Below are 12,381 nucleotides of genomic sequence, written 5' to 3' on the forward strand. Positions count from 1 at the left end.
GTGCGGGCGTTGATGGGTCCGGACGTTGGCGGGTATGGGTGTTGACGGGTGCGGGTGTTGGCGGGTGCGGGTGTTGGCGGGTGCGGTCGTTGGCGGGTGGGGGTGTTGACGAGATGGGGGTGTTGACGGATACGGGTGTTGGCTGGGGCGAGTGTTGACAGCTTTGTCAGAAATTATACAGTGGGAATCCCAGCGTCAGGAACAGAAAGGAAGGTTTTGGACAACTCAAGGAACAGGATGTTGGCGGGTGCGGGAGTTGGATGGTACTGGTATTGACGGGTGCGGGTTTTGGCGGGTGTGGGTGTTGGATGGTACAGGAGTTGATGGGTACGAGTGTTGGCGGGTGCGGGTGTTGACGGGTAGGTCTGTTGATGCGTATGGGTGTTGACGGGTGCGGGTGTTGGCGGGTGCGGGTGTTGGATGGTACGGTGTTCACGGGTTTGGGTGTTGGCGGTGTGGGTGTTGGATGGTTCGGGTGTTGGCGGTGCAGGTGTTGGATGGTACGGGTGTTCGCGGGTACAAGTGTTGGATGGTACGGGTGTTGGATGGTACGGGTGTTGGATGGTACGGGTGTTGGCGGGTACGGGTGTTGGCGGGTACGGGTGTTGGCGGGTACGGGTGTTGGCGGGTACGGGTGTTGGCGGTGCGGGTGTTGGATGGTATGGTGTTGACTGTTTCAGGTTTTAGCGGCGCGGGTGTTGGCGGGTGTGGGTATTGAGTGCGGGTGTTGGCAGGTGTGGGTATTGGCGGGTGCGGGTGTTGGCATGTGCGGGTATTGGGTGCGGGTGTTGGCGGGTGTGGGTGTTGGCGGGTGCGGGGGTGTTGGTGGCGGGTGCAGGTGTTGTTGGGTGCGGGTGGTGTTGGGTGTGGGTATTGGGTGCAGGTGTTGGCGGGTGCGGGTATTGGGTGCGGGTGTTGGCGTGTGCGGGTGTTGGCGTGTGGGGGTGTTGGTGGGTGTGGGGGTGTTGGGGGCGGGTGTGGGTGTTGGGGGCGGGTGTTGGAGGGTGCGGGTGTCGGTGGGTGTGGGTGTTGGGTGCAGGTGTTGGCGGGTGCGGGGATGTTGGGGGCGCGTGCGGGTGTTGTTGGGTGCGGGTGTTGTTGGGTGCGGGCGTTGGCGGGTACGGGCGTTGGCGGGTACGGGCATTGGATGGTGCGGGTGGTTGCGGGTGTTGTTGGGTGCGGGTGTTGGGTGCGGGTGTTGTTGGGTGCGGGTGTTGTTGGGTGCGGGTGTTGTTGGGTGCGGGTGTTGTTGGGTGCGGGTGTTGTTGGGTGCGGGTGTTTTATGGTACGGGTGTTGGCGGGTGTGGGTTTTGGCGGGTGCAGGTGTTGGCGGGCGCGGGTGTAGGTGCGTGCATGCGGGCGTTGGCGGGTGCGGGTGTTGGATGTTACAGGCGTTGGTGGGTGCGGGTGTTGACGGGTGCTGCCTGCTACGGGTTTTCGCAGGAATGGGTGTTGGAGGGTGCGTGTGTAGACAGGTAGGGGTGTTGACGGGCACGGATGTGGGCTGGTGTGGGTGTTGGATGTTACGGGCGTTGGTGGGTGCTGGCTGCTATGGTTTTTGGCGGGTACGGGTATTGGAGGGTGCGTTTGTTGACGGGTAGGGTTGTTGGATTGTACAGATGTTGACGGGTACGGACGTTGGCGGTGCGGGCGGTGGTAGGTGCGGGTGTTGGAAGGTTCAGGTGTGGGATGGTTTAGGTGTTGGCGGGTGTGGGTGTTGGCGGGTGTGGGTGTTGGCAGGTGGGGGTGTTGATGGTGCGGGTTTGGCTGGGGTGGGTGTTGACGGGTGTTGGTGTTGTCTGGTGCGGGCGTTTGCGGGTAAGGGTGTTGGCGGGTGCGGGTGTTGGCGGGTGCGGGTGTTGGCGGGTGCGGGCGTTGACGGGTGTGGGTGTTGGTTCGGGTGCGGGGGTTGGATGGTATGGGTGCTGATGGGTGCGGGTGTTGGATGGTATGGGTGTTGGATGGTATAGGTGTTGGCGGGTACGGGTGTTGGCGGTGCGGGTGTTGGATGGTACGGGTGTTGGATGGTACGGGTGTTGGATGGTACGGGTGTTGGATGGTACGGGTGTTGGCGGTGCGGGTGTTAGCGGTGCGGGTGTTGGATGGTATGGTGTTGACTGTTTCAGGTTTTGGCGGGTCGGGTGTTGGATGTGGGTATTGGGTGCGGTGTTGGCAGGTACAGGTGTTGGCAGGTGCGGGTATTGGCGGGTGCGGGTATTGGCGGGTGCGGGTATTGGCGGGTGCGGGTATTGGGTGCTGGTGTTGGCGGGTGCGTGTGTTGGCATGTGCGGGTGTTGGTGGGTGCGGGGGTGTTAGGGGCGGGTGCTGGCGGGTGCGGGTGTTGGGTGCGGGTATTGGCGGGTGCGGGTGTTGGCGGGTGTGGGTGTTGGGTGCGGGTGTTGGCGGGTGCAGGGGTGTTGGGGGAGTGTGCGTGCGTCATTGGGTGCGGGTGTTGGCGGGTGCTGGTGTTGGCGATGCGGGTGTTGGCATGTGCAGGTGTTGGGGGCGGGTGTTGGGGGCGGGTGTTGGGGGCGGGTGTTGGGGGCGGGTGTTGGGTGCGGGTGTTGTTGGGTGCGGGTGTTGTTGGGTGCGGGTGTTGTTGGGTGCGGGTGTTGTTGGGTGCGGGTGTTGTTGGGTGCGGGTGTTGTTGGGTGCGGGCGTTGTTGGGTGCGGGCGTTGTTGGGTGCGGGCGTTGTTGGGTGCGGGCGTTGTTGGGTGCGGGCGTTGTTGGGTGCGGGTGTTGGATGGTACGGGTGTTGGATGGTACGGGTGTTAGCGGGTACGGACATTGGATGGTGCGGGTGGTTGCGGGTACGGGTGTTTATGGGTGCGGGTGTTGGATGGTACGGTGTTCACGGGTTTGGGTGTTGGCGGTGTGGGTGTTGGATGGTTTGGGTGTTGGATGGTTTGGGTGTTGGATGGTTTGGGTGTTGGATGGTTTGGGTGTTGGATGGTACGGGTATTGGATGGTACGGGTATTGGATGGTACGGGTGTTGTATGGTACGGGTGTTGGCGAGTGCGGGCATTGTCGGGTGCGGGTGTTGGATGTTACAGGCGTTGGCGGGTGCGGGTGTTGACGGGTACTGCCTGCTACGGGTTTTGGCAGGAATGGGTGTTGGAGGGTGCGTGTGTAGACGGGTAGGGGTGTTGATGGGCGCGGGTGTTGGATGGTGTGAGTGTTGGACGTTACGGGCGTTGGTGGGTGCTGGTATTGGAGGGTGCGTTTGTTGACGGGTAGGGTTGTTGGATGGTACAGATATTGATGGGTGCGGACGTTGGCGGTGCAGGCGGTGGTGGGTACGGGTGTTGGTGGGTGCGGGTGTTGGAAGGTTCAGGTGTGGGATGGTTTAGGTGTTGGCGGGTGGGGGTGTTGACGGTGCGGGTTTGGCTGGGGCGGGTGTTGACGGGTGTTGGTGTTGTCTGGTACGAGCGTTGGCGGGTACGGGGGCGTTGGTGGGTACGGGTGTTGGATGGTATGGGTGTTGGCGGGTACGGGTGTGTGCGGTGCGGGTGTTGGTATGGTGTTGACTGGTTCGGGTGTTGGCGGCGCGGGTGTTGTCGGGCGCGGGTGTTGTCGGGTTGTCGGGTGAGGGTGTTGTCGGGTTGTCGAGCGCGGGTGTTGTCGTGTTGTCGAGCGCGGGTGTTGGCAGTGCGGGTGTTGGCGGGTTGGGGGTGTTGTCGGGTGCGGGTGTTGGCGGGTTGTCGTGTGCGGGTGTTGGCGGGTGTGGGTATTGGGTGCGGGTATTGGGTGCGGGTGTTGGGTGTGGGTATTGGGTGCGGGTGTTGGCGGGTGCGGGGGTGTTGGGTGCGGGTGTTGGCGGGTGCGGATGTTGGCGGGCGCGGGTGTTGGCGGGCGCGGATGTTGGGTGTGGGTGTTGGCGGGCGCGGGTGTTGGCGGGCGCGGGTGTTGTTGGGTTGTCGAGTGCGGGTGTTGGGTTGTCGAGTGCGGGTGTTGGGTTGTCGAGCGCGGGTGTTGGCGGGAGCGGGTGTTGGCGGGAGCGGGTGTTGGCGGATGCGGGTGTTGGCGTGTGTGGTTGTTGGCGGGTGTGGGTGTTGGCGGGTTGGCGTGTGTGGTTGTTGGCGGGTGCGGGTGTTGGCAGGTGTGGGTATTGGCGGGTGCGGGTATTGGGTGCTGGTGTTGGCGGGTGCGGGTGTTGGTGGGTGCGGGGGTGTTGGGGGCAGGTGCGGGTGTTGGCGGGTGCGGGTGTTGGGTGCGGTTGTTGGCGGGTGCGGGTGTTGGCGGGTGCGGGTGTTGTTGGGTGCGGGTGTTGGCGGGTGTGGGTGTTGGGTGCGGGTGTTGGCGGGTGCGGGGGTGTTGGGGGCGGGTGCGGGGGTGTTGGGGGCGGGTGCGGGTGTTGTTGGGTGCGGGTGTTGGCGGGTGCGGGTGTTGGCGGGTGCGGGGGTGTTGGGGGCGGGTGCGGGTGTTGTTGGGTGCGGGTGTTGTCGGGTTGTCGGGTGAGGGTGTTGTCGGGTTGTCGAGCGCGGGTGATGTCGTGTTGGCGAGCGCGGGTGTTGGCGAGCGCGGGTGTTGGCAGTGCGGGTGTTGGCGGGTTGGGGGTGTTGTCGGGTGCGGGTGTTGGCGGGTTGTCGTGTGCGGGTGTTGGCGGGTGTGGGTATTGGGTGCGGGTGTTGGGTGTGGGTGTTGGGTGCGGGTGTTGGCGGGTGCGGGGGTGTTGGGTGCGGGTGTTGGGTGCGGGTGTTGGCGGGTGCGGATGTTGGCGGGCGCGGATGTTGGGTGTGGGTGTTGGCGGGCGCAGGTGTTGTTGGGTTGTCGAGTGCGGGTGTTGGGTTGTCGAGTGCGGGTGTTGGGTTGTCGAGTGCGGGTGTTGGGTTGTCGAGCGCGTGTGTTGGCGGGTGCGGGTGTTGGCGGATGCGGGTGTTGGCGTGTTGGCGTGTGTGGTTGTTGGCGGGTGTGGGTGTTGGCGTGTTGGCGTGTGTGGTTGTTGGCGGGTGCGGGTGTTGGCAGGTGTGGGTATTGGCGGGTGCGGGTATTGCGTGCTGGTGTTGGTGGGTGCGGGGGTGTTGGGGGCGGGTGGGGGTGTTGGCGGGTGCGGGTGTTGGGTGCGGGTGTTGGCGGGTGCGGGGGTGTTGGGGGCGGGTGCGGGTGTTGTTGGGTGCGGGTGTTGGCGGGTGTGGGTGTTGGGTGCGGGGGTGTTGGGGGCGGGTGCGGGGGTGTTGGGGGCGGGTGCGGGGGTGTTGGGGGCGGGTGCGGGGGTGTTTGGGGCGGGTGCGGGGGTGTTTGGGGCGGGTGCGGGTGTTGGCGGGTGCGGGTGTTGGCGGGTGCGGGGGTGTTGGGGGCGGGTGCGGGTGTTGGCGGGGCGGGTGTTGGCGGGTGCGGGTGTTGGGGGCGGGTGTTGGCGGGTGCGGGTGTTGGGGGCGGGTGTTGGCGAGTGCGGGTGTTGGCGAGTGCGGGTGTTGGCAGGTGGGGGTGTTGGCAGGTGGGGGTGTTGGGTGCGGGTGTTGGGTGCGGGTTTTGGGTGCGGGTGTTGGGTGCGGGTATTGGGTGCGGGTGTTGGGGGCCGGTGTTGGCGGGTGCGGGTGTTGGCGGGTGCGGGTGTTGGGGGCGGGTGTTGGCGAGTGCGGGTGTTGGCAGGTGGGGGTGTTGGGTGCGGGTGTGGGGTGCGGGTGTTGTTTGCCGGGTGCGGGTGTTGGGTGCGGGTGTTGGGTGCGGGTGTTGGGTGCGGGTGTTGGCGGGTGCGGGTGTGGGGTGCGGGTGTGGGGTGCGGGTGTTGGGTGCGGGTGTTGGGTGCGGGTGTTGGCGGGTGCGGGTGTTGGGTGCGGGTGTTGGGTGCGGGTGTTGGGTGCGGGTGTTGGGTGCGGGTGTTGGCGGGTGTTGGGTGCGGGTGTTGGGTGCGGGTGTTGGGTGCGGGTGTTGGGTGCGGGTGTTGGGTGCGGGTGTTGGGTGCGGGTGTTGGCGGGTGCGGGTGTGGGGTGCGGGTGTTGGGTGCGGGTGTTGGCGGGTGCGGGTGTGGGGTGCGGGTGTTGGTGCGGGTGTTGGGGGCGGGTGTTGGGTGCGGGTGTTGGCGGGTGCGGGTGTTGGGTGCGGGTGTTGGCGGGTGTGGGGTGCGGGTGTGGGGTGCGGGTGTTGGGTGCGGGTGTTGGGTGCGGGTGTTGGCGGGTGTTGGGTGCGGGTGTTGGCGGGTGTGGGGTGCGGGTGTTGGGTGCGGGTGTTGGGTGCGGGTGTTGGCGGGTGCGGGTGTGGGGTGCGGGTGTTGGTGCGGGTGTTGGTGCGGGTGTTGGGGGCGGGTGTTGGGGGCGGGTGTTGGGTGCGGGTGTTGGGTGCGGGTGTTGGTGGGTGCGGGTGTGGGGTGCGGGTGTTGGTGGGGGTGTTGGGTGCGGGTGTTGGGGGCGGGTGTTGGCGGGTGCGGGTGTTGGTGGGGGTGTTGGCGGGTGCGGGTGTGGGGTGCGGGTGTTGGTGGGGGTGTTGGGTGGGGGTGTTGGGGGCGGGTGTTGGCGGGTGCGGGTGTGGGGTGCGGGTGTTGGTGGGGGTGTTGGGTGCGGGTGTTGGGGGCGGGTGTTGGCGGGTGGGGGTGTTGGTGCGGGTGTTGGCGGGTGGGGGTGTTGGTGCGGGTGTTGGCGGGTGGGGGTGTTGGTGCGGGTGTTGGCGGGTGGGGGTGTTGGTGCGGGTGTTGGCGGGTGGGGGTGTTGGGGCGGGTGTTGGGGGCGGGTGTTGGGGGCGGGTGTTGGGGGCGGGTGTTGGCGGGTGCGGGTGTTGGTGCGGGTGTTGGCGGGTGCGGGTGTTGGGGGCGGGTGTTGGGGGCGGGTGTTGGGTGCGGGTGTTGGCGGGTACCAGGTTGGAATGTGGGGTACACAAGATCTGAATTGTTCCTGTGACCTTGGGCACAAAGGGATAAAATTCTTAAATACTCATGAAACATCAGGAGCCTGAGATTTCTGCTGTGTGTGTGTGTGTATGTGAGTGTGTGTGTATGTGTGTGTGTGTATGAGTGTGTGTGTGAGTGTGTGTGTGTGTGTATGTGTATGTGTGTGTGTGTGTCAAATGTCCTAATGTGATATTCACTTATTGTGCAGAATGTAAACAAAATAAAGACATTTATGTCGAGATGCCATTAGTTGCAATACCACGATAATGTGGAGTTCAGTGACTTGACTCTCCTTTTCCTTTAACTTTCTCTCCCCAGGATGTGGGCTCTATGATCTCTGCTGATGAGTTGGATTTCTCCCCTGCTCCAATGAGCAGCACTCCCCTACGGCACCAAGTGGTAAGTGTTAGTGTCTGATGAAGGGCTAATGCCAGAAACACTGACTCTCCTGCTGCTCGGATGCTGCCTGACCCACTGTGCTTTTCCAGCACCACACTCTCGACTTAGTGTTCTGATCACCAGCTATGTCCACCGTGTGCTCAGTGAACTGTAGCATTGATATCGGCCATGTAATCTCCTTCTAATTGGAATGAGTCAGGGGAAAGTAGATATTTTCATTCACTTTTGGGATGTCGGTGTCACTGGCTCGTCTAACATGTATTGTCTATCCCTAGTTGCCCCTTGAGAAGGTGGGAGTGAGCTGCCTTCTAGAACTGCTGCTGTCCATGTGCTGTAGGTAGGCCGTTTGGGGGGGGGGGGGAGCTGCTGGGATTAATACGTTTTATTAACATGCTCCAGCCAGAGCATTCCACACTTTGACGGCAAGAGCCATGTTCTTTGGTTTGGTTGTGTCAGGTTGGCTTTACTCAGCATTTTGTTTTGAGGATTAAGAAAGAGTCTTAGGAATTTTCTTCCTCAAAAGGCAGTGGATGCAGGATCATTAAATATTTTTTAGGCAGAGGGAGATAGACCTTGATAAGCGGGGGGTGTGGGGTGTGAGGTGGGAGGGGGGGAGATGCAGGAACGTGGAGTTGAAGTTAAAATCAGAACAGCCGTGATCTCATTGAATGCTGGAGCAGTCTCAAAGGGCTGAGTGGCCTCTTGTTCCTTGCTTATAAATGGCATTGTTATCGATTCAGGATGCTCCCCCTTTGACTTCTGCTGAGACAATGAACACTGTTTTTCAGATCAGAAGAGCCAATGTAAAGAGACTCTCTATTTTACAAAGTTCTGTGAATGTATCTAAACCAGGAGACACTGTTAAGATTAAAGGCTCTCTCATTTCACGCGGAGGTGAAGAGGAATTATTTTTCTTCGACTGGAGGGTCATGAGTCTGTGGAACTCTTGCCCAGAGTGTGTTAAGGCCGGGTCGTTGATTATTTTAAGGCAAAAGACTGTGTGGATATCAGATTGAGGAGAGAAGGTCATAATCAGATTAAGTTAAAAATCACACAAAACCAGGTTATAGCTCAACAGGTTTATTTGAAAGTACAAGTACATCAGGTAGCTGCCTGATGAAGGAGCAGCGCTGCAAATGCTAGTGTTTCCAAATAAACCTGTTGGACTATAACCTGGTGTTGTGTGATTTTTAACTTTGGCCACTCCAGTCCAACGCTGGCACCTCTGATTCATAATCAGATTAGCCATGGTCTGGATGAAGGGCTGAATATCCTACTCCCTCCCCAGTTTTATATATTTGTGCCTTAATGAGTGTTGAATATGCAGATTATTAAAGCAGAATTTCCTTTTGAACCTGCTTATCTTACATACAGGCAGCTCTCAGATCAACTCTTCCCTCAGGCTCCTCCTCTCCATCATCTTCTTCAATCTACCCTCCGAGCTGAAAGTTCTCAGCCTGAGGATCATTCTCTCTCCACTCTCTCCCATGTGTTTTGATATCTCCCTGGGTGTGGTGCCTGGATTGGAGGTCGAACGAGTTTCTAGGACAAGTTCAGCATAATCTCCTTTCTGTTGTACTCTGTGCTTGATGAATGAATCCCAGAATACTGTAAGCTTTATTCACAGTTCCCTGTACCCGTCCTCCTATTTTAATGACTTATGCACATATACACATTCTCTGCTCCTCTACAGTTTTTCGAAGACACATCTTTGAGTCACCTTTTAGTTTTCTGAACTCCAACAATTGCACACCTAGTTGGTTCAAGCTTTTCCACAACGACTCACCCATTCGAGGGACGAGTTTAATAAACTCTGTCCTCGTAATTACATCCTTCCTTAAAAATGAAGTTTCGGTACATTCACAGAACATTTAAGAGAGAGGGTCTGTCCACAGAAGATCATGTTTGTTGTACATCTCACTGAGCTGGCCCTGAAGTGAGATTCTAGAATGCTCCGAGCCCTGGCCCACACATTAGCTCCTTATGATCTGAAAAACAGTGTTCACCACCTCAGCTGAAACGAGGATGGCAGCAACCTGAAGCAATAACTGCAGCATTTTATGAACATACTAACAAGGAACCAAACGGAGGCCACTCAGCCCTTCAAGCCTGCTGTACCATTCAATAAGATTGTAAAAAGAGACCAATACTATGCACAGTGTTCTGAATGTGATCTCATTATTGCTCTATATAACTGAAGAGTAACTTCTTACTTTGATGCTTAATTTTCTCTGTAATTAGCAGGAACATTGCTGTTAGATTTCTTAATTACATGCAACAGAACACCTAGATCCCTCTGAATCTCAGAGCTTTGAATTTTTACAGTTTAGATAACTTGGTTTTTAAACCTTCCTATTCTATGCCTTGGCTAATAAACCCGATATTGCTCCATAACTACCTGTCCTGCCTACCTTTAGGGACTGGTGTACCTGCACTGATCCTCTGTGCTTCCTAGGGACCCCACTGTTTGTGATGTACAGGGTGTGTCTATCTTTTCCTCGCTTGTATTTGTTGCACACCCCCCCCCTTGATGAAACGTCTACGCACATGCCCACATATCTTTGGCTCCTTTACACCCCTTCGGTTCAGAAACATTGAACCCAGATTTCTGACCTGGTATCTGTGCAATCAGTTTCTAACCTTAAAATGTTAGTCCTGCAAAATCAACCTCCTACTATTGGACAAAAATTTTACACGTGTTTACTCTGTCGTTAGCTCATTGCCACTGTCTCCACCAGCTTTCAATGTTACACGTATATCAAATTGCTATAACTCGTGACAGTTACAGACAACCATTTCAGTAAAACTGAAGTATTCATAATTATGATCTATTCAGCTCAATTACAGTTCATTACGAATACAGGTCTCTTTAATTAAGAGAATACAATAAAGGGTCAAGTGGCTCTGCGCTGTGTGTTCATCTTCATACACTGGTTGTTGGGAGATTACATTTTCAATTCTTTACATTATAATTTTGAGCTTTAGAAGGGTTAATGTCTTGTTGCCTGTTTGTTCTCCAATCTGATTGTTTTTGTGGCTGTGCCGATGTTGGGGAGGGGAGGAGGGGGCTGCTGGGATTAATACGTTTTATTAACATGCTCCAGCCAGAGCATTCCACACTTTGACAGCAAGAGCCATGTTCTTTGGTTTGGTTGTGTCAGGTTGGCTTTACTCGGCATCAGCTACAGTCAGGCCAGTTAGCATCCTGTACAGTGGCCAGGGTAGAGGTCGTCCCTTTCATCAGGAAATTCTGTTGTGAGTTACCAGCGTTTTTGTTTGGTTTGTCACAGGGTCGGAGAGAGATCCGAATGGATAGAGCGGCTGTTCCCTCATCATCAAAGAGGTAAATGTGTTGGCCTTGGGTGGGGGTCACGGTGGGGCCCGATGTGGTGGGGCAGGGTTCAGAGGACAACAAGGGAGCACTCAACAGATCACAACTGGACTGCATTAAAGAGCAGAGGCAGAGGGAGGGAAATACAGGGGCAGAGTCATCGTCTTAACGTCCAAATTCAGTCAACGTTATCACATCTCATCAACTGATCCAATGCACAATCTGGGGACTGGGCACTGAGCAGTCTGTGTGCTGAGAATTGAAGGGTTAATCTTACCCTTGACATCCCTCTCCCACATCCATGGGCATCACTGGCTGGGCATGGCATTTATTGCTCATCCTCAGTTGCCCCTTTGAGAAGGTGGGGGTGAGCTGCCTTCTTGACCCGCTGCAGTCCATGTGCTGTGGGTTGACCCACAATGCCCTTAGGGAGGAAATTCCAGGATTCTGACCCAGTGACAGTGAAGGAACGGTGATATATTTCCAAGTCAGGATGGTGGTGGCTCGGAGGGGAACTTGCATGTATCTGCTGTCCTTGTCCTTCCAGATGGAAGTGGCCATGGGTTTGGAAGGTGCTGTCTGAGGGTCTTTGGTGAATTTCTGCAGTGTATCTTGTAGATGGTACACACTGGTGTTACTGAGCGTCGGGGGGGGTGGAGGGAGGGGGTGTTTGATGATCTCTGTCCTGGGTCATCCTGAGATTTATTTTGATAGTGTTTTCACACAGTGGCCTGTTAGACTGTAGGATGATTAATGTGGACAGACTGCAAAAATGTTTTCCTGAAGACAGTTTCTGGGTCAGAACAGAACATTCTGGAAGGTAAAGAAAGGATTTTGTGAACTAACATGTGCTTTTCTTGTTTTTACCTCCTCAGGATTGATGGAGAGCTTGGGGCACGGGTGTTTGGAGTCTCGAAGGCGCGATCCTTTCTGTCCAGGGTTTTCCGGGCTGCGATTCCCCTCCAGCTCCTTATCCTCCTGCTGTTACTCCTGGCCTGCCTCGTTCCTTTCACCCAGGAGGACTATAATTGTGCCTTGGCAAACAACTTTGCCCGCTCCCTGTATCCAATGCTGCGATACACCAACGGCCCACCACCTACGTGACCCTCCATGGGCTTCCCCCACCCCAGCCCCTCAACACCCTGACCACCCCCTCGAACCCCCTCCCACCCCCTTCACCATTCACTCGGTGTGTCCCATCTGCCTCAGGTCTCCCTTGTCTGTCTCTCTGTCCCTCACCTACAGCCGCACTCCCCCTCTATAGTATCCCCCTCCTTCTCTGCACTAACTCTCACCCATTCTCTCTCCTTCCTTTTTGAACTCACCCCACCCTCTATCCCACTCTTCCCTGGGCTGGGGCTTCCTCTGATATGAAGCTGGGATTGAGAGATCTGGTTAATTCGTGATGTTAATATCTGGGCAACACTGGTCAGTTTGAATTTGGCGAGTGCATATTTTTGGAACTAAATGATGTAAATATATTTGTAATGTAACATGTGGGATCCACAATCCGATGTCCCTACTGCATGATGTATAATTTAACCCTTTCTTGGACATTTGTCAATTATGAATACTGTAGAACAGCATCAGGGAACTTTGCAATCTGGATTATATTATTCAGAGTAAGAACTATTTCTATATTGTACAGTAAACTGTGAGTTTAGTTGGGGGGGGGGGGGGGTGGTGCTGTGAAATGAAGTCTATTCCTGGGATGTTTGAGCTGTGTGATCATCGGATTAATTTCTGATCATGTGGCTAAGTACATCGATTCCTGCATCAAACAGCAAGACCTGTTTGTATTCAATGGAAATAAATTCAGGACTCCA

At 56.9% G+C, this 12,381-nt stretch overlaps 1 protein-coding gene across 6 annotated transcripts in view; it reads left to right on the plus strand.

Annotated features, from left to right (window-relative positions):
* LOC140476049 (uncharacterized) overlaps window positions 1-12,381 on the plus strand; it is a 452,737-nt gene extending 440,356 nt beyond the window's left edge. For all 6 annotated transcript variants that reach the window (XM_072568002.1, XM_072568006.1, XM_072568005.1 and 3 more), the window contains 3 exons: window positions 7,144-7,224; window positions 10,515-10,567; window positions 11,431-12,381. In XM_072568002.1, coding sequence (XP_072424103.1) covers window positions 7,144-7,224; window positions 10,515-10,567; window positions 11,431-11,659 — 363 coding nt within the window. In that variant the 3' untranslated portion in view covers window positions 11,660-12,381. The remainder of the gene's footprint in view (window positions 1-7,143; window positions 7,225-10,514; window positions 10,568-11,430) is intronic.

The sequence above is a fragment of the Chiloscyllium punctatum genome, chromosome 4 (assembly GCF_047496795.1).
Source record: "Chiloscyllium punctatum isolate Juve2018m chromosome 4, sChiPun1.3, whole genome shotgun sequence".
NCBI lineage: Eukaryota > Metazoa > Chordata > Chondrichthyes > Orectolobiformes > Hemiscylliidae > Chiloscyllium > Chiloscyllium punctatum.